This window comes from Athene cunicularia, assembly GCF_003259725.1.
Source record: "Athene cunicularia isolate RWA chromosome 6 unlocalized genomic scaffold, athCun1 chr6_part1, whole genome shotgun sequence".
Lineage (NCBI taxonomy): Eukaryota > Metazoa > Chordata > Aves > Strigiformes > Strigidae > Athene > Athene cunicularia.
In genome coordinates this window covers 26115602-26139709 of record NW_020799105.1, presented here as the reverse complement: position 1 = coordinate 26139709, position 24108 = coordinate 26115602, and the positions used below count along the sequence as shown (strand labels likewise).

At 48.0% G+C, this 24108-nt stretch overlaps 1 protein-coding gene across 27 annotated transcripts in view; it reads right to left on the bottom strand.

The window, feature by feature from the left end:
• The window catches only part of JAKMIP3 (Janus kinase and microtubule interacting protein 3), an 83898-nt gene that overhangs the window by 43007 nt on the left and 16783 nt on the right, over window positions 1-24108 (bottom strand). For 24 of the 27 annotated variants that reach the window (XM_026851671.1, XM_026851674.1, XM_026851683.1 and 21 more), the window contains 3 exons: window positions 10587-10732; window positions 3311-3443; window positions 549-790 (listed from right to left, as the gene is read on the bottom strand). In XM_026851671.1, coding sequence (XP_026707472.1) covers window positions 549-683 — 135 coding nt within the window. In that variant the 5' untranslated portion in view covers window positions 684-790; window positions 3311-3443; window positions 10587-10732. Of the gene's footprint in view, window positions 1-548; window positions 791-3310; window positions 3444-10586; window positions 10733-19664; window positions 19944-24108 lie in introns of those variants that run through there. The other 3 variants (XM_026851673.1, XM_026851670.1, XM_026851697.1) reach the window with 3 other exon arrangements.

Below are 24108 nucleotides of genomic sequence, written 5' to 3'. Positions count from 1 at the left end.
GAATTTCTGAATAACACGAAATTGCATTCAAACCCCTCGATGTAGCCATCCTCAGAAATAGGTAAATATTTACTAGGAAAAGTTGTAGTAAGAGAAACAAAGGACTTGGGCAACTTTCAGCCCACCCCCACGCTTACACCACCTGTTTTGAGCTGGTTTGTTTTTCCAGACCTTTTGCTGGCATTTAGCAAGGCGATTTTTCAGTTTCCTTTCTGCCTGGCGGGCAGGAGCGAGCCGAGCCCTGCCTGCCCAGGGACTGGCACCCTCACTGCCCGGCTTTGCCACGAGAGCCGTGACTCCAAAGCACCCTCAGTCTCCGAGATCTTTTGTCCATATGCACATTATAAATACAAGAACTATTTAAAAATCTGCAGTAAAGGCCTTGCCTCTTGTCTCCCACAGAGGGCGAGCTCCAGGTGCGTGCGCTCTGATTTACTGTGGCAGTTTGTAGGAGTCAGCTAGGAGCGAGGCAAAGAGCGGTTAGCAGTCACAAACACCAGACTAGCTTTGTTTTAATAAATTGGGCAAGGAAAGGAAAAGATGCACACCTTACTCTTTTCTTGCTGGAGCTCTATCTGGATGTCGGTGAGCTTGGCCCTGAGCTCTTCGTTGGCAGCCTGCAAGGCGGCCAAGGCGTCCGGCTTCTCCCCCCTGGCCCGGCTGCTGGAGCCCTTCTTGGACATGGTGAGGCCGCGCCGCAGGGAGGGGAGTCCCGCCCGGGGGCCCTCGTCCCAGCGCTCGCTCGGGGCTTCTCGTCCTTGCCTCTGTCCCACTACACTTTCTTACTTGCCTGGAAGGAGGAAAAATCACAGAACCATGGTCAGAGCCCGGGGGTGAGCTGGTGACACAACACCCACCTCATGCACAGTCACAGAATCCCAGAGTTGCCTGGGTTGGGAAAGACCTTGAAGTAGAGAGCACGAGGTACACGTCAGCCAGCTGAAGTGGCTCTTCCCTGGGTTAAGTGAGAGCTAGACACATTGTCAGGGGCAACAATATTTTGGTTTACACCTGTCTACAGCAGGATATTTAAATGACAAACTGTGAAGGTTTTCTGTCCCTTCCTTTGCAGTGGAATTCACACAGCGCAGAGGATGCGGATGCTCGGGAGGGATGTCCAAGCACCATCCCCTGGCGCTGTCAGGGCTGGGAGGCAGCAACAGCTGGGAAAACTATTTTAGCATAGGCAGAATACTTCTATGTTCTTTAAAAGAAAGTCTTAAGGAAAAAAAATGTTTGATTTTCTACAAATACTTTTCAGATATTCATGATGAAAATAGTAAAAGTAATAGAGTGAGAAGCTACAGAAGCAAGCAGAGATCACCCAAAGGCAGCAGAAGCTTTCCAGGCAGGAGTGTGTGGTGCATCACCAAAACAGCAATTAAGATCTATATAGGTTTATCTAAGTCTGGTAACAGTGTAGGAGTTTTATTCACACAAAAAGGTTTGGAGTTAAATCTAAGTAAAAAAACCCTGAGACAGGCAAATTAATGCTACTAAACAGCAGAGCGCCAGGGAAAAGTGGACTAAAATTCACAGAATTAATATATTAATATAGTTTGCACTCTGGGCCAACTCATTAATCCCAACACATTTACAAATTATACAACATAGCCAATTTATAATGGTAACCAGGTTTGTCAGTAAAACAGATACTATAATATTAAATGAAGTGCTAAAAGCTACATGCATTTGTTGGGTTTTATTTCAAAACTCTCCTACAGAGACTTTGCCCCAAAATGAACAGCAGTGCTCTGGAACAGGGAAGCATTACTGAAGTCTGTAGAGGCTGTGCCAAATTTACAACCTCATATTATCAATTAAACTCTATAGTCAATACTATGAAGGAAAGAGAGTAAGAGTTATTGAAAACACCTCCTCACAAAAAACATATTCTAGCTTAGTATAACTGTCAGGCACAGGGAGCCTAAGAGTGAGACACAACCTCGCTCCAAAGAATTTGCAACCTGAGACAAAGACAGATAAGGGCAGGGAGGAAGATGGTATTTTTTTATCTGTTAATGCCATTTTTATGCTGAGCCCATCCTATGGTTCAGAAAACTCTATCCGAGTTCTTTGTAAAAATAAATAATTAATCTATTCATCAAATCCAATCCCTGTGACCTGTGAGTTGTCTGCACAGAGGTGAACTTGACAGAGGGGATCACAGCTTGTCCTTACTTCATCTGATTCATTTCTTAGAGCTGCAGATTCAGACAGACAGTTCATTAATATTATGCACTTGATGACTCTGCGCTGAACAAGTCAGTAGGAGGGTGTTCAGGTTGCTGTCAGTCCTTCCTCTCATCAGTACTTAACTCAGTGCTCATCAATAGCATGAACAGATTTAATTTAATAGAAACCTGAGGACATTCTGGGCAAAACGTTGTGGACTGGAGGCTTGTTCAGCTCCGGAGCAGTGGAATGTGGGCACTGGCTGCTCTAGTCCCAAAATACAGATGTTTCCCCAGGGTTTCCCTCACACCGTGTGTACTTTCTCTAGGATCTTCTCTTATAACAACATTACTTTGTTAAAGCACTACGGAAGGAGAATTCCCACATTGCTGCACAAGCTCCTTGATAATTATCCTGTGCAATTTTTCAATCTGTGGATATAGACTACGGATGTGAAAACCCAGTTCATTCCTATTTACATGATAAACAGCAACACACAAAGAAACAGTTGCCTCTAGACAAAGCTGACTCGCCATCAAAGTTTATTTTAAAATTGTCTATGAAAAGATTAATGAGAGTGAAATCATTACTGGAACGCCTAGAGGACCAACTAACAACCTCACACAGAAGATACACACTCGTGGTGAGGCAGGATGGGGAAACACCATCAGCAAAGAGAAGGATCAAAATAATATTCAGAGAACAGGATGATCCTAAAAACTACAGTAACAGAGGAGGTACGAAGGCCAGTGGTATAAAGGCTCTGCCTTTCAGCAAAGTTCTCGGACAAGACTTGGGCCAACTTCTGACCCAAGGACGAGGACAACATGGTTTCACTGTTTCAGAGCAAAAGGCAGAACTGGTCAGGAATTTTACAACAACAAGGACATTTGCAGAAGAATGTAAAATCTAATGAAAAAACTTTTCACTAGAAAACTTTGACTTGCTTAGATGAAACTACATCTTGAACAGATTATATGTATTTCTCAGTTCAAAAACTCACCAGGATTTATTTTTAACTGTCACTACATTTCTGTAGTAAATCCTTGTTTTAAAGATCTGTTTAAGTTATGCTATAAACATACACAAACCAGCTCAAGTTTGGGAAAATATTTCCAACCTTCTTAATACTAACCTGGGTAACAATCTTTTTGGACGATGACCTTCAATGCATTGGTTTATTCATCATGACTCAGAGTCAAAACCAGAATGGAGCAGCACTATTCCCTGTCCAAGGATGAGTAGAGAGGCTTAACAGTTCAGGGCAGCTGTAATAATAAAATAACAAAAAATAATAATAGTAAAATAGTAACAGAATAATAAGAGTAACATAAAAATGTAGTAGTAGTAATAACAACAACAATAATAACAATAGAACAGCCTGATTTGAATTCTAAGAGCAAAAACCTGTATCCATTAGGGAGAAAAGAGCAGAGGGAGGCAGCTGCCTCGGGGGATAAATAAATGGGAGCTGAAGCCAGGAGAGGGCTGAGAGCATTCAAGAGACTGGCGGGAGCCTGGGAGTAACTGGGCAAAGCTGCTGAGAGCCGGAGATCAAGTAGGACAAGTCACTACAGATCTACACTGGGTCAGAGTGGGGAGCCTGAGACTCAGAGAAAAAAGTGAGGGGAAAAAAAAAAAAAAAATCCTGATATTGGTTGACCAAACCAAGGTGGTACAAACAGTCTTAATTTTGTTGTTTCTCAAGTCTGATGCTTGATTTTGTAGCCTTGAAGTTTCTATAAGAAAAAATGGTCAGAGAAGTAGAAAAATAAAATTTTACAGATATTGCCTGAAAAGCCTAGAAACAGGAGGAGATGTTTGTTGCATTTAAGATTCTTACTTTGCTGTGCAAGAAGACACAATACATCAGTGATCTACAGTGGTGGCCTTAAACTATTTTTCTTTATAGATAAAAAAATGGGGCAGTCTGTAGCCACAGGCGCTGAACTCTACCTGCCGCAACTAATGAAGCATTTTTGCATATTACAATTATTTTCTTAAGTGATATGTTACAATGATACATGCACCAGGTGGAGCCAGGTTATTTCACAACCTGAGGAAACGAGAAGCAGCATAATACAAGCTTTTAACTGCTTACATCTGACTGCCAGGCAAATAATAATTGGAAGGATACAGGGATTTGTGAGAATAATTTCAATCAGAAGGATTATTTTTGACAGACAAGGGCTGCAAGAATTCTTGTTTGTTTGTTTACAGAAAATCAAACCCAGGCAGCAGTCCCCATAGGCTGGGAGGCACAGATGTTATCAGAGGCGGGCGGGGAGGGGGGCAGCCCCGCAGCCCCTTCTCTGGGAGGCGGCGCAGAGCATCACGTACCCTGCGCACACACTCCCCGGGGGCTCGGAGGATCCGCGGAGCAGAAGAGGAATCATTTTGTTACCGTGTGCAGGCAGGGTCCGAGAGCCCCTCGGAGCATGGAGCGGAGGAGCACAGCCCCGGCACCTCCCCTGCGGAGCCGGGCACCTGAGCACAGTCCGCTCGCTGGGAATGCGGGCTGAGGTCGATTTGTAGCACCACGTGTCCTCATTCTGTCGGTGTTTAAGCTTTTAAATTTCGTGTAAAATGTTACCAAGGATTATTTGTACGAGTTGACACATTTCACACCAAGCATCTGCCTAAAACTGATTTTTCCTCTACTGAAAAATGTAAATTAAAATTGGTATAGCTTATTTCGAGACAGAAAGGCTTGTACTGCAACGTTTGCTCCGAGCAGGCCCAGGAAACCAGTAAAGAAGCTCTGAAGTGTTATCAGCAAGGTGGCCCCTGTTATCCCGTAAAAGCAGCCCAGGTGCACTCGGGTGGACGCCCGCCAGAGGCTGCAGCCCCCCCAGCCAAGCTGTGCGAAGGCTCCACTGGTCGAAGTCACGGCCGGTGTCCGGCACCCACCCCCCAGCCGTCAGCGCCAGGCCTTCCCCCCGCTTGCCCAGCGGTGCCTCGTCTCTGCACGTCCCACGGGAACCTGGAGGCGAGGCAGGAGAGGGCACGGCGCTGCCCTTCGGATCCTACGGGCTCCCACTGGCTCCGCGGGGGCGAAGGGGCTGATGTTGGAAACGTCTTCCAGACTGGAATGCTGAAGCCTTAATGAGATTTTCCCAAAGAAAAATCAGCTCCCTTGCCGGTGCTTAAAGTAATAAGCCTGCTTCGAAAAGAACTACACAGAAATTAGCTGAGGACTCTTTCAATTAAATCTTTACGGATGAAAAGGGACATAATGATAAAACTTGAATGTAGCTAAGAATAAGATCCAAGGATTAGGAGATCCAGATAATAGGAATTTGATAAGTCTTGGTAACGCACAAATGAACCAAAAGCAAGGAGAGCTGCAGAACAATGGAGAAGTGCTCTGCGCGCCGTGCGTCGCAGCAGAGGGAACGGGGAAGGCTCCTCCCAGGCAAACCTGCAAGAAAGGAGCACGATTCCCCTCCCTCATGGTGCACAAGGGCCATGTCCATTGTAGCTGTGGTCGCGGGGAGCGGGAAGGAGCCCGTGGAGACAGGGGGGCAGGAGCCTTCCCACGCACATTTCAACACCCTGGCGGAGGCGCCGGTCGCCCAGGGCCACCAGCTGCCTTTGATCCTGGAGACACCAAGCTCAGGCCCCAGCTGGCAGACGCCGGCACGTCCCCCCTGAACCGGACGAGGCACACGCTCCAGAATGACAGAAAAGGAGGGTCCCCCCTCGCTGGGGTCCCTGCGGAAGGCTCTGTGCTGACAGAACCTGTTCTTCCTGGGCGGGAGGGGAAAGCCAGCCCGGGGACGAGGAGCCTCCACATCACCAGACGCTCACTTCAGGGGTTTAACTGTAACTTCGCCCTGTTCTATGCAAACCAGTAATGACGAGTCACCATACGAAGATCTTCAGATAATCCACTTTCACTGAAACTCCACTGGTTTCAAAGATACCATGAGAACTTCAACTAATGAAGGCTACAGGCTCTTGAACTTCTAAGTACAAACAGATTAAAATCCATGTGAGCAGGGTATGTTATTACTGACCAGGCTGAGTTATTCCTGGTAAGCCAAGAAATATAATCAAGACTTGCTGTTCACATGCAAGGACAGAGATTTTGAAGGCAAAACCAACAAAAAGCAACCATTAGCGGTATGTACAACAAAGACTGTGTCAGACGATAAAATCTTCAACAAACACGTTACATGCACCATTCCCCCGTCACTGGTTTTTCCACGCTAAAGGGGCTGCAGGAAGGACAAGCAAAAGCAACTCACTTGTGGTCTGACATGCGACCTGTGACTTACTCCCCAGGAGCAGACCCTTTCTGGTGAAATAATTCCTCTGCTGCTCTGCCTTTCCCCGGGAGGTCCCAGCCCCCCTGTACCGAGCCCTTTGGCTCCTGCCTGGCTCCCAGCAGGCTCCTGCTGGGCAGCACTGGTTTCTGCTCTGGGGGTGCAGGAAGCAGCAGGACGGGTGCAAGGGAACACGGGGACACAAGAGCCCTTTCTCCCCCGACATTCCTGCACAACCCAGAGGGCTGTGGCTGCCTCATCCCTCAGTGGCACACACCTCTCTCCGAGCTGGGCAACAAGAGAATGAAAACGTACCAGTGTGGCCTGGGGCAGCCTGCGTGGGAAATAAGTGCAGGGGCCTCCCTGGCCACGGCTCCTGACAAAAATTTCTCAAACAGCCAGGTCGCTGTACAGATTGAAGAAGAAAGCCTGAAAGCAGGGGTGTGGGTTTTTTTTCAAGAACTGGTGATACAGAGAGAGGCCCCCTCCTGCATTCATTGTCCTGCAGACCATAAAGGGATCGAGACCTTTTCTTTGGAGCTGTAGGTCCCTTTGCTGTATGCTGGGTTCTGACTCCCAGGGATAATAAAGGGAACTCAGACTGGACTAAGACAGCTTTCTAGGGACAGCCACGAGCTTCTATCTATGCAACGGGAGAAGCAGCACTGCTGGGAACTCGAAGTAGTTATTTGTATTGATAGAAGTGCCGGTCCTGTCACACGGAGAGCACGGTGTCTGCCTGCGGGCAGAAGAGCCAGCTGGCGACTGGCAGACCAACGCCACTCTTAAAAGAGCATTTCTCCCAAACGCTAGGAGAAAAACTTTTCACAAAACAACGTTCCCAAGCCAACACCCCGGTGCCGACAGCGAGCGTGGCAAAGGAGGGTTTCCCACGCTGGCGGGGCTGCTCGGGGCTCCGCTCCCACAGCTGGCGGGGGGCAGGTAACCCCCAGGGCCCAGCCCAGCCCCTCACAGGTCCCGTCCCTGCCGCCAAGGGCCCAGCTAGAGGGACCCCACCGCCGCTGCCGGGCACAGGAGCCTTTTCCTACAAAACCACTCACCTCCCCTTTCTATTTTTACTTCTTTTTTTTTTCTGCAATGAGTTCTGTAGAGAGGGACACCTGTAAGACACATCACCTTAACAGACCAGAAGGGTCTTCATATTTTTGATTCTGAGAGAATATATTATGCATATGATCCCTGGCACATTTGATATTGAAAACAGCATTAATAATGCATCATAAGCTGCCTTTAGCAAGGTTTATCATTCTTTTTGCCTCCTGACTTGCAATTCAGACATCAAGGCTAATTGCAAAATGTGTTTTCTAGATAGCAGTTTCTGAAAGCAGTGTTTCACTGCATTTAAAAATAAATGAATAAATCCCTACCCAGAGTACTAATATTTTCAGCAAAATGTGGCTTAAAACCAACACTATTCTTACAAAACCTGAAAATTTCAAATGTATGATACAGCCTTGTCAACACTGTTTTCTATTTTTGACAAATTGTTATAATTAATTAGTTTAGACAAACCTGTCTGAGTCTCTGGTGCATCTCAAAATATTATAATAGAAAGAAAATGTAATATCGTCTCTGGCTGAGTTCCCACTTCCTCATATGGGGCAGCTCTTCTTGAGCAATCTTGATTTTTCATTTAGGATTTTGACAGTCTACAGGTCTGAATGCAAGAAAATGAGTTTTGTTCTGAAAAGGTATTTCATGCCAAACCAAAGTGCTCTGCCAATGTGACCGGATCATGTGCTGGTTTTGTGTTTTGGGTTTTTTTTCTGTACAACCACTTGTCACAAACAGTATATTATTCATTCGGCTGCAATATGAAAAGAAAACCTGTTGGAAATTACATGGAAAAATACAGTAAGCAGGTTGCAAGTCTTGAAAGCATGGAGATCAAGAAATAATTGCCAAGACATGTATTGTCATGTACATATGGTGATGTTGTTTAGCTCCCGTATACAGCCCACGAGGATTTATTTTTTTTTTTTTTTTTTTTTTTTTAATACAGTCAAACATGGGTAACTCAACCCAGACTTCCAAAGGAGCAGACCTGTCTTGACCATGCTTTTCCAGAGAAAGTTTCAGGTTCAGAACAAAACTCCTCCTCAGAACCAGGAGGAGATGGTGGCAGCACAGCCCGGGTGCACAGGGCGCGGATGCGGGGCACGTGTGCGGGGGGCTCTGCTTTAATCCGGGCCGTGCTCACCGGGAAACACTGTCTTGTCTCGAAGATTTCCACTCTAAACACAACTACCAGGCACTGCCATATGCCAGCAAATCCCTCACGGGCGACCCATATTGCAGAGTTCTATACTCCCTTCCCAGCAGTTGGCTGGTTTAGAGCAAATCACAGTTTCCATAAGGGAAAAAAAACAACCAACCAACATTTCCCAGTGGGAAATAAGTTCTGAAACTTACCTTCGGTGAAATAATATCTGATTTAAATTAGAAATAATGAGCACGCTCTCCCCCCAACGCCCCCCATGCAGTAATGAGTCTCTGCAGATGGAAGTCTAGCCAAAGTTTGCTTGGGATTAGATCAATTCCAACAACAGCTTTAACAGACACATGTCAAATCCTGACTGACCTGAATTTTTCCTCAAAGATTAATCCTTCAACCATAGTTAGCTTTAACTCGTTGATGGGTGGACCATGTTTACAAAACCCAAGCAAAATCCTGCAGATATGTAGTGTACATAGGTTCGATATGCAGAGGTACCGTGTGCGTGTGCACAGTGAGCACACACGGGCACATCTAAACGCATCCACTGAGCTGCCATCGTAAGTTTTACAGTTTGTTGGGTTTTTTAAATGCAAAACACAGCTGGGTGTCGGTGATGTGAATAGTTAATGGTTTATAGTAAAACAGAAGAGATTAATCCAGTTGCAGCACTGGAAGACAATTGCTGCCAAATCTCGAACATGTACATTTTAAAGCATGACACCTGTTTAACTTTTATATTTCTTGGGGCTAAATCTCAGGAAGTGAAATAATTCATGAGAAATAGTGGCTATTCTGTAGGAAGCTAATTTTTCTTTTCTTTTCAGATACTCCACACCTAAGTTGTGGACTAATTAAGTATCTAAATCCATTGGAGTTTTTGCAGTAATATTGCAGTAGTACACCTATACCAATTCTCAGTTAAACTGGAGCAATTCTACTGATTTGTGGAGGATTATTAGTGAGGAAGGCACTTCAGACTTAATTCTGCCAGTTTAATATTGTGTCATTCCATTATCTTGATCACAAACAAACTGTTTGAGTAATGCCATCCATTTTCCCAAGGAATTCATGCCTGTATAATTAACTACAATCAGCTGTAACACAGATGGCATCGTATGATCCAGAAGCACTTGATGGAAACATTTTAAGCATGTTATTAGCATCCCTAAATAACTATTTAATGCTACCTCTCCAACCCTCTTCTGCATGAACATGCAACACAGCTGGATTTGAGAGTGGAAAAGGCAGTATTTAACTGCAACACTGTTATAAAAGATTTTCAGCTCTTGGATTTATTTAATTTATAAATTAGCTTGAAAATAACAGACTCCACTGTGACAACAAAAACACTGCATTTTAGATTTCAGAATTAAGACTAATTTCCAGAATGACTCATCCTCGTCAGACTCAGCGTTGAAGAACTAGGCAGCATGGAAGGACACTCACTGGAGGAGGAACCTTCCTTTAGGCTGACCATGGTTAGCCAAAAAAGATATTTCTATTTGACAGTTTGTTTCATTTCTCAGTTTGGAACTGGGCACACATCTACTACATCTACATCTACACACAGCAACAGACAAGAATTTGAATGGAAAGTCGATTACTGTCCCAAATGAAAACCGCTGCAAGTTGTTAGATTCCTATCAAGCTAACAAAAAGCTGATCCTTCAGCCTGAAAAAAACAAGGATCAGATTATTTCAAATCTTATTTTTCATTACTAAATATCCTAAATAAATGCTGAGACTCCCCTCCCTAATTTCAGCCCATCTCTGCCCATTTATTTACTAGCGAGCATGTCCATTTGCCCATAAACTGATTTGGAAAGAAAAGCAAAACCATGATCACACAGACTGGTTGGGATTGACTGTGGCGGTGCTTTAGGGGGCCGGGCCGCGGTACCCACCGAAGGCGACAGCGCTGGGGATTCACACCATTCCTCTCCCACAAACATCTGCTTGTGGAGGGCAGTCCTGGTGGGGGATGGAGGTCCAAAGTCTCATGGAATCAAGTGTGAGCCCTCCAGCATGATCTCAGACGGGAAGGAGGTCCCTGGGAAAAACCAAGAGAGATTTAGGTAAATTCTGGTGAAAGGGAGATCATTCGCGTTCTTGTAACCGAAGGGACAACGTGCTGCTCCTCACGCTGGGCAGCTTCTGGCAAGAACGTTGCTAGAGAAGATAAAGCCAAGAGAGATACCCAATTTAGAGATGGCAATGGAGTTCAGGAAAGGGAAGCTGTTCAAATGGCACATTACCATCACTTGAGACTGTGCTCAGTACCACACTGTGGGGCTTCTGAACACTGGAAGTGGGCAGCACTAAAAGAGTACTGGGTGTGAGAACTGGAGCTGGGGTGGGAAAACCGCAATGGACATGGCAGTCATTTATATGGATTTACAGCCACACAACTAGCTGCAATTATTTTAGGTACAGGGGTTTCTATCACACGGTAACATCATAGCATGTGGAAGGAAAACAAAAAACAGTTCTGGAAATGTGTTCTGGGGGTTATTAACTCAGCCTTATATTCCTTCCCAAATGCAGTTGGCAATTCAATATACCAGAGCTCTGCAGGATTCAGTCAGAGCAGTACTTTTTAATTTTTGGTGCTCATCCATGTACTCGTGCAACCTCTCATAATCTGGGAGACAAGAGTCTAAGATTTTGTCTTTGTAAAGGAAAGAGCTGCAGAGCCCCACACGTAAGAGGTCTAAGCTATTCACAGATACAAAAGACAAAACAAGAAGGTCACCTCTGTCAGTTTAAAAAGCCAAGGTTTTCACAAGTCAGAACAGCAGCTCTAAGCTGGAGGAGCACTAACTTCAGCACAGCACGTCATCACTGCTCTGTAGGACTGGGGCTTCCCACTGCCCTGGGGCAGCTCCGGCAGGCAGATTTACCAACTGTGAAGTTGTACCAAGAGCTCGGCACCCACTCAAAATAATCTTGGGCATGGGGTGAGCCAGGAATCATCCCTGAAGTCAGGAAGAGGGCTGTGGACAGCTAGAAACACCCCCTGAGCCCCCAGCTCTAGGTCAGCGGCCTGGCCAGAGGAGGCTTCCCTCCACAGCCCCCCCGCCTCTGCAAGCTCTCTCTTAAAAGTTACTAAGGGAGATACTAAGAAAAGCAAACAAACCAAACCTTCACTTATTTGTAAATCTTGCTCAGGAGATCAGAACTGCTCTATTCAGTTTATACACTTGGCTACAAAGTAACACTTTTTTTTTTTTTTTTTTAAAAACATCAGAAAAACTGCTGAGTTTAGCATTGGTACCCTTAGGGACACCAGACCACTGTTTAATCTTTTCACGGCTAATAAACATTATGAAGAAACAAGAAGTCAAAACACCCAGCTCCCTGATACCGCACATTTCCAGCTGTGCACTGAATAAAATACACGCTAAGAGAAAAATATGGAAATATTTAGCAAACAGAAAAGGATTAAAAAAAAAAAAAAAGAGTACTGTTATCCCAGTTCAGAGAAGCGCTCCAATACACCTCTAGAGAGAAGAGATCTCTGCAGGGAGTGCGGACGCTGGCGAAGAGCGAGGCGGGAGGAGCCGCATCCCCTCGGCGCTCCCCGCGGCCACCAGGCTCTCGCCATCGGCTCCCCGGGTGACAGAGGAGGCACCGGAGCCACCTGCACTGCAGCCAGCAGGAACCTGCCATCCGCAGTGAGGATCCGGGCACTAACACCCTGCTCCTCCCTCCGCCGGCCTCCTTGGGCCACCGAGAGGGCAAGGAAGGACAGACAGCTGTGTCAGGATAAATGCTAGGAAATAAAAAGTTGTTATTTATCCTCCGAGCTGGAAACGGGATGATTCACCGGAGCCAGGCACTCCGAGGCTGCTGCTCTTCTCCTGGGAATCTCCCCCAGGGTCATGGGGCAGGGGGTGACCAGAGGGGCCTCCCCCACCCGCCCATCTCCAGGGCACCTGAAACGTGAGGGAAAACCAGAAAAGTAGTCAGGGAGACTGAGGATAGCAGAGCTGGTTGAGTGCTTTGAAGAAAAACACTATATAAAGTTTTATTCATAGCAGCCAACCACTACAACACAATGATGACCAGATGACCATGAAAAATATTGCCACCTTGAAAGAATTTTACATGTGAAAGCAAATTCATATTTAGCCACAGTTTCCCCAAATCCAAGTAAGTGAACCTCCCTTCGATAACCATTTTTGTATTTGCTGTTGGCACGCACAGGGCCCATTCTGATTAACCAGTTTTGGGCAAATAAACTGTCAGTTTGGAGAGCAGAAGTCAGACACGCTCCTGTAAACCAGAGTCTGACCCGGGCACGGGGTGCACAGAGAAGGACCCCACTGACACTTGTGCTATGGAGCCAACTCTAAGGCAAGAACCAACAGATCCTACAACCCACGACAAACATCAAACCACCCAGTATTTACATAGAAAGGGACAAGTACTCCAATTTCCTCTGGCTAAGTAGGTATTGCCAACTGTAAAGAAAACGTCCACCTTTAAAAACATTTTGAAAACAAACCAAGCAAAAAATCCCCAAGCCAGCCCATAGAAAATGACTGAATAAAATCCCAAGGGCAAAACGCCCTCCCCAACAACGAAACAGAAATACTGAAATCCCTTGCAGCGACAAAGCTCGTGTTTCTCACAGGAGAGGCAGAGCAACAGGTAGGAAGGGGAATGCTGATTCACAGCCTGAGGAGGGAGAAACGCCAGGAGCCAGGGGGCAAACCACGAACCCTCCCGCGTGCTGAGCGGCCCTGCACTGCTCCTGCCCTTGTCAAGGTGACTGCTGCTAGCAGGTGCCTGTGCACTAACCAGATGTACCCGGCTGAGAATTTTGAAGCTATAATCTGATTTTTTAAAGCTGATTTGATTTGAGATGCTGCACCAACCCAATCTGCTTGGCAGGCAGAGACCCATTTCTCTGTAGTTTCACAGAAGAGATCAGCAGGGGGGGGTTAAGACTTCCTTTCAGCACGGCAAAACCAGACCCCTTCTTAAATATTTCAGGCTTTTAAGGGGGATAAAAGGGTAAGGGATGTTTCAAGCTAACTTTAACATTTGAAGTCAAAGGATCCATTCCTGAGGGAAAAACTTATTTTTGACACAAGACCTCTGCAATCTTTTTTAACCAAGACTAACAACCAGAAGACAGGCTGACTTCTATGGAAAACCACAGTTTGTATACCGTATCATACTCACGATATAATGTCAGTAACAAGCATCACAAATTGGTCCCTGTAATGCTACACTAAATGTAATAAGCATTACGTTGAATATAAATATAATTGGATTTTTTTAAAAATGTAAAGCATATGGAAAAGTCTCTCTCTATTGTGGCAGGGAAAAAAAGGAAAAAGGGGAACCCCAGTAGCTGCTTCTGCTCATGCTCTCTATTGCATCACTAAAATTGACTTGCTGGAGTTGGCTTCCATGGCCAATCACTCATTCACAAGTGGCACCTTCTGGCCACAGCACCCGCTGATGCCTTACCCTGGGAGAGCCTCCTCCTGAGCAGACATCTCCCTCTTGTTCAGAGGATCAGGGTAAGTGCTAGCCTTGCTCTTCACTGTGGCAAGCGCTGTGTGAAACAACTGGGAAAACATTCTCACAAACATCTCCATTTACAGGCAGGAACAGCCACAGAGGAGCTCTTTCATGGCTGTTTGTTTAGTGTCTGGGTAAGCTGGGATTTGGATGCAGGATTTTCCAAGCATTTAGCCTCTGCACCTACTCCTCCAGAGAAAGTTGCTCTCGCATGGGTTGCACTACACTGACCTTTAGCTAAGAGGATGCGTCCATCTGGCTTCTGACCTTCCAGCTGATCACCGCTCTCAACGGCGGAGGCAGGGGATTCTGCCTGCAAGGAGCCAGTTGGGGTGCCCGAGGGCACAGAAAATGCTGCCTGAGGGGCCTGTGTCCCTACCAACCGCTGGCAGCGCAGCCAGGCAAGTTCTCCAGCAGCAGCACAGGGTGGAACCACATGTCTGCAACAGTCCGTGAGGCTGGAGACACCCAACAGAACCTACAGCAACAGCTGCGGCTGCTCCGCTCCAGGGCAACCCGAGTTTGTTAAAATCTGGACCAAAAATATGTAAGAACTGTGCAAAGACACATAGGTCATTAAAACCAAGAGAAGTACATGCCCAAGCAGACACACAAAAGGGTTTCTCAGCCCAAAACGTGAGCTGTGTTCGGGCTAGCAGACATGACCTCAGCGACACTCTGCACGTAAATGTGCAAAGGATGGGAGAATGTAAATCTGAATCTCAGTTTCCCAGCGTACACTTAAGGGCTGGATGCTTATGTAATTAACTGCTTCAGAAGATTCAGGAACGTGATGTGTAATAAACTAGTCACGGATAGGGGACAGAGGCAAAGGAGGAATTACTACTAAAAGGGGGAGGTTCACAGCTGTGAGCTTCAGGGACCAGAGCTAGGGCTGGCACTGTTTGATCTTCTGCTGGTGACCTGTAAAAAAAACAGTAAAGAGTAGGATATCAAAGTCTGCTGATAGTAGAGGATTATTTAGGTCAGTCAGGATGAGATAGGAATATAAAGCAAGAAAGGAAGAAAAAATAAAACAATAACCTCAAACTAGAAAATTAGGTAACTAAGCAACACGAAATTTGATATGGGAAAGCACAAGATAATCTATATTTAAAAATACAATTTGACATATCCTGCACACAGAGATTTAGAAGGAAAGATCAAATCATCACCGAGGACATCTGTTGCGTACGCAGCTAGGTAAATAAGATATTAGACTGTAATAGCAGGAGATGGGAAATAAGATGAAAAGCATTGCAATGTTGCAGAAAGATAAGCAGTAGGTCCTAATTATTACACTCATATTCATCTAAAAAAAACATAATAGGTACAACCAGGTAATAAAAGAATCAGGATCTGTGGATTTTTTTAATAGACATGAAACAGGCCATCACAAAATGACTGACATTATGTAGGCGAAAAGGACGTTTCATTTACTTTTTCACTCTAATGCAAGAAGCCGCAGCCACCCTACGGGGCACTGGCAGGAGGCACCTACACGGTTTTCCCAGTGGAAAGCTGGACCTTCCATTTTCTATCACCCACCACAAACCCCGGCAGCAGCTCAGTGCCATTCCAGGGCTCCTGGGGTCAAACCACCACAAGCCAAATGCAATGGGGGAGAAAAACGCTGCTGCTCTGAGTCCCACGCTGCCGGCAGCAGCAGCAGGACCGGCCGCATCCAGCCCCAGTGGTTTATCCAAGGTCCAACAGCACCTCGACTAGCAGTCTCCCTGGGTTGAGCTTCAGTAACTAAAGCGGCAGCGCAACAGGTTTTGCTGCAAATGCCTCTCGAGCGTTGCCTAGAGCAGAACCACGTTGCTCTGAAACCCTCGCTTTGAGGACACCTTGCACAAACCCTTTACAACCAGAGAACCAGAGCGTCCCCGGGCAGCAGCAGGGCCTCTGCCACGCTGATCAGAAAACATCCTGCACCACAAACTCCCCGAGGCGACCTGCTGGGAACAGTAAAGCAGCACACAGCCCAGACCACTCTTTGTATGCAGGTGTAGCCCCTCCGCCAGCCCGGAAAGGCACAGCTTTAGATCCTTGCTTCCCCAATCCATTCTGGCTTTTACATACTCTGTCTGTGGAAGGATGCTAAAAGAAATAAAAGAATTATAATTGGATTTATACAGCCTGTCTTTCTAACACACTGGGTGCGATAGTGGGTTTTTTTAAGAGGCCTATAGTAAAAATGACTGCAGTCTCACTTTATTTTCAGCCACATATAATTAGTAAAACCCAGTGTCATTTCTCGTAGTTAGTTACCATTTCTACACAGTTCTGGACATATAATTAAACTTCCACATTGCTTTAAAGAGTGAAGCATTCTCCCTACACAGCCGAGAGCTCTCCAGAAATGAACTCTGCGCGCAAAGCCCACCAAGGTGCGTCAGCTGCAGGCTCCCTGGCCGTTTCAGTCAGGATGACATCTCGCTCCTCATTCTCCTTCCAGCCACGAGGGACGGGGCATGGCCACCCCCCGCTCAGCCTCGCTGTGCGGGGATGGACGGCAGCCCCCGAGCCCAGCTGCCTCGCAGTCCGTGGAGCCTGTGCAGGGTAATATTCTGCGTTATCACACCTATAAATAGAACCGTGGAGCCTCACAGTCTAACCATGGCGCAAGGAGGCGGATGGAGAGACTGTCCTCGTTCCTGATGCCTCACCTTAACCCCAGCTCACATCCAGTGTGCGTGACAGAGCTAACATGTCTCTACATCTGGTTTTAAACTTGGACTCAATTAAATCACCCAACAGACAAAACATCACGTTACGTCGTCTTTGTGTTGTCCAGCACACAGGAGCATCCCAGCTGGGTCGGGTTGATCAGTTGCTTTTCTGGCCTCCAACTAGCAGCGACATCACCCCAGAGTTCCCTGTCCAGATTTGGGTCAGCACTCAGTGTTGCATTTAAAAATGTTTGTAGTAAAATCTCAACTGTTGGACCCAAGTATAGGCTGGATGCATGTTTCACTCTGGGCTGTGGAGCTCCGTGACAGGGGGAGAATGTGAAGATGAACACACTTTACATGTATTTTAAGCCCATTTTGTTTTGGCAGGCTGAGAGAAAGGAACACCATGTGCACAGCATCAGGTGCAAAAGTTTACCTCAACATTGGCCCAAACCAGGCTATAATTAGGACAGAATTAAAATATTTACATGGCCATAAAGAACACGTACACTGTGTCCAAGACAAGTATTTTTTCCTTGACAACTGTTTGCTACTGCAGTATAATTAAAACTACAATCCTGTCCCTACTGAAGTCAGTGATAAAATCCCCGCCTCAGCAAGTGCAATAAAACAAGTAATGCTGCAATTCTGAACGCAGCAGCCCCCCAGCACGGGGCGGGGAGTGCACCCCTGTGACACAAAGGCTGTCAGGCCGGGCAGGTCCATCCCCCCGAGCTCCGCAGCCCTTCCCAAGGCACCGTTCTCAGCTGGCGGTGAACAGCTTCAGGACAGGCCCTCCACACCCCCCTGCCTTGCACTTGCAAAAACTGATGGGCTGTTCAAAAAAAAAAAAAAAATTTAAAAAGGCTAGGAAATTAATTTCAGCTGAAAATATACCAGAAAAAAATAAAAATTGCCTTCAGCGAGCTTTTGGAGAAGGTCGTGGCTCAGCACAAAGAGGTGTGTGACCCCCCCACGCAGGGGCACCGTATCCCCCGTTTAGATCCGGACTTCCCCTGCACAAACTGCATCAGGCAGGGCGAGGCCAGGCCTTAGGCTGACACAACAAGGTGTCTGGCCCTGCCATTTAATATTTGCCCTTCTGGTTTAGGTTTTCTTTATGATTTCTGTATTCTCTTCTTTCATCTTGCTTTGTGCAAAGGCCAGTGGAACATGATGGATGTCCTGGTAAGAGCCTGGCAGTGGACCTGCCTGGGCAAGAGAGGAGGAAGAAGAGCTCCGGGATGAGGGACACGGGCCGGGGGGAGAGGCAGCAGCCGCTCTGGCTGGGCTGAGGGGAGCAGGCGGAGGCGGCACAGGCACCCAGAGGCCTGGGCCAGGCACCGACCTGCACGGGGGGCACAGGCAGAGCTGGCAGGGCAGAGCTGCAGGTTACACAGGCGGAGGAGCAGAGGCGCAGGTTTCCGCAGGGCTGCAGCCCAGCAAAGGTCGCTTTTCCAAACACTCACTCTGCAAAACGCAGGAGCCCAGCATGTCTCTGCCAGCCCCGCGGGATGGGGACTCCTGCCCATGGGGATGACAGCTCCTGCCACAGCCTCCTGCGGCGGCAGGACCTTCACCTGGGCTCAGCACCCACCCGCGGCAGAACCTCAGCCCCTACAGATACCAGGGAACTTTCTGTTTGTTTTTGAACAACCTGTTAAAAAGTATGTGGAAAACACACATTCAGTCATAGCTTCTTGAACTTAACACTTGCTTTTGAAATGTTCTTATTCTTAAAGTACAAATCTGCAATTTACAAGTGACCACAAATTAAATGTCCACGTAAATATCTGACATAACAGCCAAAGAGTATTTTTTCTGTCAGCTTAACACATATGCTGGCAGCATTTCAACAAAACCAGAATTACTTTCAAATGTCAAATGCTACATTTTAACAGGGATCAGTGAATGCTCCTGTGCCCCCGACTACCTGCAGCTCCTCTGCTGTAAGGAAACCCAGCTGGCTTTGCTTCAACAATCCTATCTCCCTCCTCCCCACATAGACTGTTCTCTGCATTTGACACCCAGTTCTGTAGACTTGAGAAGATGAAAAAGCTCCAGAAAGCAAACAGTCTCTGACCGTGCATCTGAACCACAGTACAGAAGCAAGTATAAATAAAGCTGTTACAACTCCAGCAAATAAACAACAGCGCAAAGCCTGGAAAAGTACCAGGCCTTAGCTACGGGGAGATTCATAAAATTCATGAACGCGAGGAGAGCAGAATAGACTCGGGCCACCGAGAGGCTGCTCTGACAGCACGTCCTCAGCTGCTTCAGTGCAAGGTGTACGTGGTCAGCAGAGGAAGCCAGGCACCTGCCTACCCACCATCCCACCCGCCAGAGGAGACCACGCAGCACTTCCCTTTCCACCAAGACCAAAGGCTTCCAGCCACGCTGGCCCCTCCTTCCCCGCAGCCCTGCTCGGCCTGCCGCGGCCCCTCCTGTCCCCCACCCCGCAGGATGGGCTCCCCCGGCCTGGGGGGCCAATGCCCGTGCCAGGGGCAGGGGAGGAGGCAGCGCTGGGCTCGGGACGGTCCCCCGAGGGGCGCAGGACTGGGCTGCGCCTTCGGCAGGGGAAGGGGCTGCTGCCGTGACCTGCACAGCCTTGGCCCGAGGAGAGCTGGGCAACCCCCAGCCTCGCACGACTGAAACCTCACTGTACACTCCTGCAGCCGGAATTGAACTTCCAGTATACTTTAATGAGGTTTAAAACCCAATTCAGACAAGGCATGCACCCGAGAAGGATTCTGGACAGCCTCTCCTCACCTTTGCTTCAACTCCAGCCGCGCGGCGTCTCCCGGCTAGTCACAGCTCCAGCTCCAAGGGGGCTGTGACTCAGCAAAGGGAGCAGCTTTTTATTTTTCAGATGGAACTTACCAAACCATGCCAATATTACGGGGAGGATCTGTTTCCTGGATCCACTTCTCTGCCGGTCTCTCCTGAGATATTTCTACTGAACCCTCCCCATCTGCTTACGTTATGACAACAGGAAACAGTTTCTTTGGGGAAAAATCAAATGTAAGCCTGCATGGGAATCAGGCTGAGCAAGAAAGAAAAAATTCCCAACCTCTGTCTACACTGTATTTAAAGGAAAAGGTGGCGTCTTATCATAAGCCTAGGAGTTGCGCTGCTCCCAGGCAGACATCCTTACATCTGTGAGCAGCCGCGACGCAGCTGAAGCTCGGTGGAAGAGCAGCCTCCTGCCCGAGGAGGGAATCACCCCGGGAGCCAGCACCTGCCCCACGCCTCTGCCTGCCCAGGGCGTCTCTTGGGCCCTTCCGCGGACACGGGGCGGCTGGCAGTTGGCTCAGCCTGAGCCCTGGCGCACGGCCGGGCAATGGGGTGCGCAGGGAAAAGGTCTTCACCCCAACTACAGCCCCTGCTGCCTCCCTCTGCTCCGCGCTGCCGAAACCAGGGAGAAATGGCGCGTGGAAATCGTGTGGAAATTTCTGCGTAGGGTTCAGGCGAGCTGGGCAGAGGCAGACCGCGCTCTGTTAGGCTCAGCCTACAGAAGTCGGCAGTACCTGGGTGGTGCTGCTCTGGATGCGCAAACTGTGGCTCTCACTGGGAAGAAACTGTGAGCTCCAACAGCTCGGGGCGGGGGGGAAAGCAGCTAATCAACATTTTCAAATCCCAAGCCTGTCCCGGTCTCTCACAGCACCCTACGCAGCAGCCTAGCTCGCTGTTCAGCAACACACTTGCAGGTAGGATGAGCTGTCCCCAGGGCTGCACGCCCACAGCTCCGGGCCAGCCGCGCAGCAGGGCCGAGACACAAACCCAGCACCATCGTCTTGTGTTTGTTCTCCTCTCCTGCCCCGCTCCCTGCAGAGAGGATGCTGCTGGATGAGAGGCACAGGGTTCCCCTCAGCATCACAAACCCCTGGCAGCTCTCAGCACCACTGTATTGATCCTACAAGATTATTTTCCTTCTTCAAGATATCCCAGTTCCCCTCTACACCAGAAAATATAAAACTCACTTTTTTTCTTCCCTGGGGTTATTTTCCAATTTTTTTTTTTTTTACCATCTCACTATAAAACAAAGATAAGAAAGATACTGTCACCACCACTATAAACTCTATTTACTAATAACTCACAAAAGCAAGCACAACCGAAAAAGCCAAGCTTTGGGTCCAGCCCAGCTCAGGCGTGGGCGCAGCAGGCTGGGGTCCCTGTTGGGATTTGGGGACAACGCTCAGAGCAGGGAGATCGGGAAGCCCCTGGTGGGGGCAGAGGTGCCCACAGCCACAGCCCTGCTTCCACTGCTACCAGAGCAGCCCATCCCTACCTCCTCCCCGAGACCCGGCCCTTGGAATCTCAAGCCATGAGTAAGCGTAACTGTGCAGAGGGAAAGTTATCCAGTTACTATGGAGGATGAGAGTTTACTTCCAGAAGCATCTAACCAAGAACCGCTTCAGAGTTCAGCCTGTAACAAATTAGCAAACATGTATTTTAATTACATAAAGCCTTTCCCTTCAATTTTTTAATTAGAAGCACGATGGATGTCATTTACATACACAGATTTTCTTGTTTTTCTTCCACTGCTGGTGCAGGTGAATCCCAGTCATACCCTGCAAATCTCAATGGATTTCACCAGGTCCTCAGGGTTACAAAACATCTGACCATCCAGCTTCTGAGACACAGGGTACTCCAGCAGCGGCCAAAAATTGGTGCAGGAAATACAAGTATACAACTTTTACATCTCTCTGCAGCCATAAATCTGTTCAAATCATTAAAATATTAAAGATCAGCTATAGCTTGGCAGGTGTTTGCCAGTGAGAGCTTCAAGTATTTCCTCTAACAAAGGGCCTTGACCCCACACAGACCATGGGACAGCCCATGGCTGAGGGATGTGGGGAATACAGCAGCACCAAGGAAAACTTCCCAAGCCCCCGGAGAGCTGTGGATCTCCCAAAGCCTTCTGCTGTTGGCCTGGGCTGGGCACCCCCCCCAGCACCCCCCCTCGGGACCCAAACAGCACTGCCGCAGGGGACACCCCGGTGACATGGGTGCTGCGGAGGAAGCCGCTGAGGAGCACGGATCCTCACTACCACAGAGAACACCAAAAGCCACGTACAGCTGCACCGCTGCCAGTCTTGTACTCGGAGAAAATAAGGAAAACCAAGAGGTGCCTGTCGGCGGGGAGGGGGCAGGCGACGGCGCGGGCAGCGTCACCCAGGGAGTGCAACGCCTGCCCGCAGCCCCGGTGAGCCTACGGTGTATCACCAACATCCACCGAGAGAAACAACTGTGCGGACACAACACTGGCCCAGAGCGGATGCAGTCCCCAGCGTAAAATGAGAAATAAAAGGTATAGCTGAGAGTTTTAGAATTGATAAATGGGTAAATGGGTAAGAAACAGAAGAATACAATTGTCATGGCATGCAGGAGACCATAAGGTGAATACTTGAATTAAAAAAGGGAATCAATGTTAGCCTGAAGCACTGCAGAACCACAATTTAAAATAGCAAGGTTCCAAACCCCCAGGGAGACCGCGGGGGCTCTGGGCAGCCTGTGTGCCCGCCTGGGTGTCCTCCCCTGCAGAAGGCTCGGCTCACAGCCGGCCAGCACACCCACCCTCCTCCACAGCCCCGGGAGGCACCAGCCCGGATCCTCCCGCAGGGAGAGCACCCCCAGAGCCACCCCAACCATCCACTGACTAGGTGAAGTCTCTGAAATGGGGGGAGAACGAGGAGGAAAGGCTGGAACATCTCTATTTCTTCTTCATTTTTTTTTTTTTTTAAGCAGTCTGGCTCTTGATTTACACTGCTTTGTTTTTGTATAATATCCTTAAAATGGAAATAAAATATCCTGGTTTGAGCTAAATATTTTCTGTGATTAAAGTTTGCCCTGTCTCACCCTTCTGCTTCTCTTGACAGCACAGGTTAAGGAAAAAAAAATGATTTGGGTTTGACCCACACTTTGACAGCTCTTTAGCGTACAGCCATACCAAAGAAAAAGAAAGCAAGTTCCCTCGTGGGTCTCCGAAAACACAAGCGTTTGTGCCTGACTGCCAGTGAGGAATCTCTCTTCCTTCCCCTCCCTCGTACTTCAGAGCCCAGGAGGCAAACCCAGCCCGTGCTCCCCCCAGCCACCCCATTCCCAGCCGTACCATCGCTCTCCCTAAGTGCATTTGAGAGAAGAGGACTTGCTTCACTGGCAAACGGGCTTCTAGCCAAAAAGATTTTGAAAACAAATATATCCTCAGGAACAACTTACCCACGCAGCAGCTCGAAAAAGCCCTGAGCCCAGCAGAACGCTCCATCCCCGGGGGAGCAGCCGCAGTTGCTATGGAGCCCCGGCTGCCCGCCCAGGCCCTGACCGGCTTCGCTTCACCTCAGACCTTCTCCTGCCTCTCTTGGAGCTGACCACGACTGCGTCCCTGCCATGCGCCTTCTCTCTCCCTGTTCTTGCCTGGCTTTATTTATTTATTTTTTTTAAAAAACAGAAGCGCAGTAACTCTGCTGCAGATCAGTAAATTATATTTACAGTAAGATCTCAAAGGGCCACAGGCCACCTGAAGCACAGAGCCACTGTGATGACCTTTTGCTGACTGAGGAATTTTTATGATGGATTTATTTCTCCATCATCATTTATTTCTCAATCAGTCAACATACAAAAACTGCCATGATGACGTCAAAAACGAAAATAAAATGTTTTAGAATGGCATTTGAATTTTTAGAATCTCTTACTCTGAATTAAAACCAAGAGTTTAAAATCCCTATTTTAAAACATTTTCTTCCCAGAATACCTGTGTGATAAGTGACAAGTCTGTACTCTGTCTGGGAGGGGCTTAAAGGGAGAAAGAAGTTTCCCAATAAGGTAAAACATTTCTGAGAAGTTTTAGTCGGGCTAGCACATGCATGAAGACAATAGTTTTCACGGTTTTGTGTTGGCAAAGGCTATCCCCCCTGCGGAAAACCAAAATCCCAGCGGAATCTGGACAAAACTCCAATGTGATCCCTGTGGGTCTCCAAGGCCAGTGGGGTCCCGGCGCTGGGGGAGCACGGGCACGCCGCCGGGGGAAGGACCCCCTCCTCCTCCTGCGTGGCACCTCCTGTCCGAGGAGCTCCAGGTCAGCAGGAAACCCACAGAGCACAGGAGGAGGAACAGACCTCTCCGACTCCAAACCAGGCAGCTCCAGCAAACCCCTTCCAGAGGGGTTTGGAGAGGGAAGGTTCTTACTTAACCAGAAAGAAGGGGGGGTGGGGGG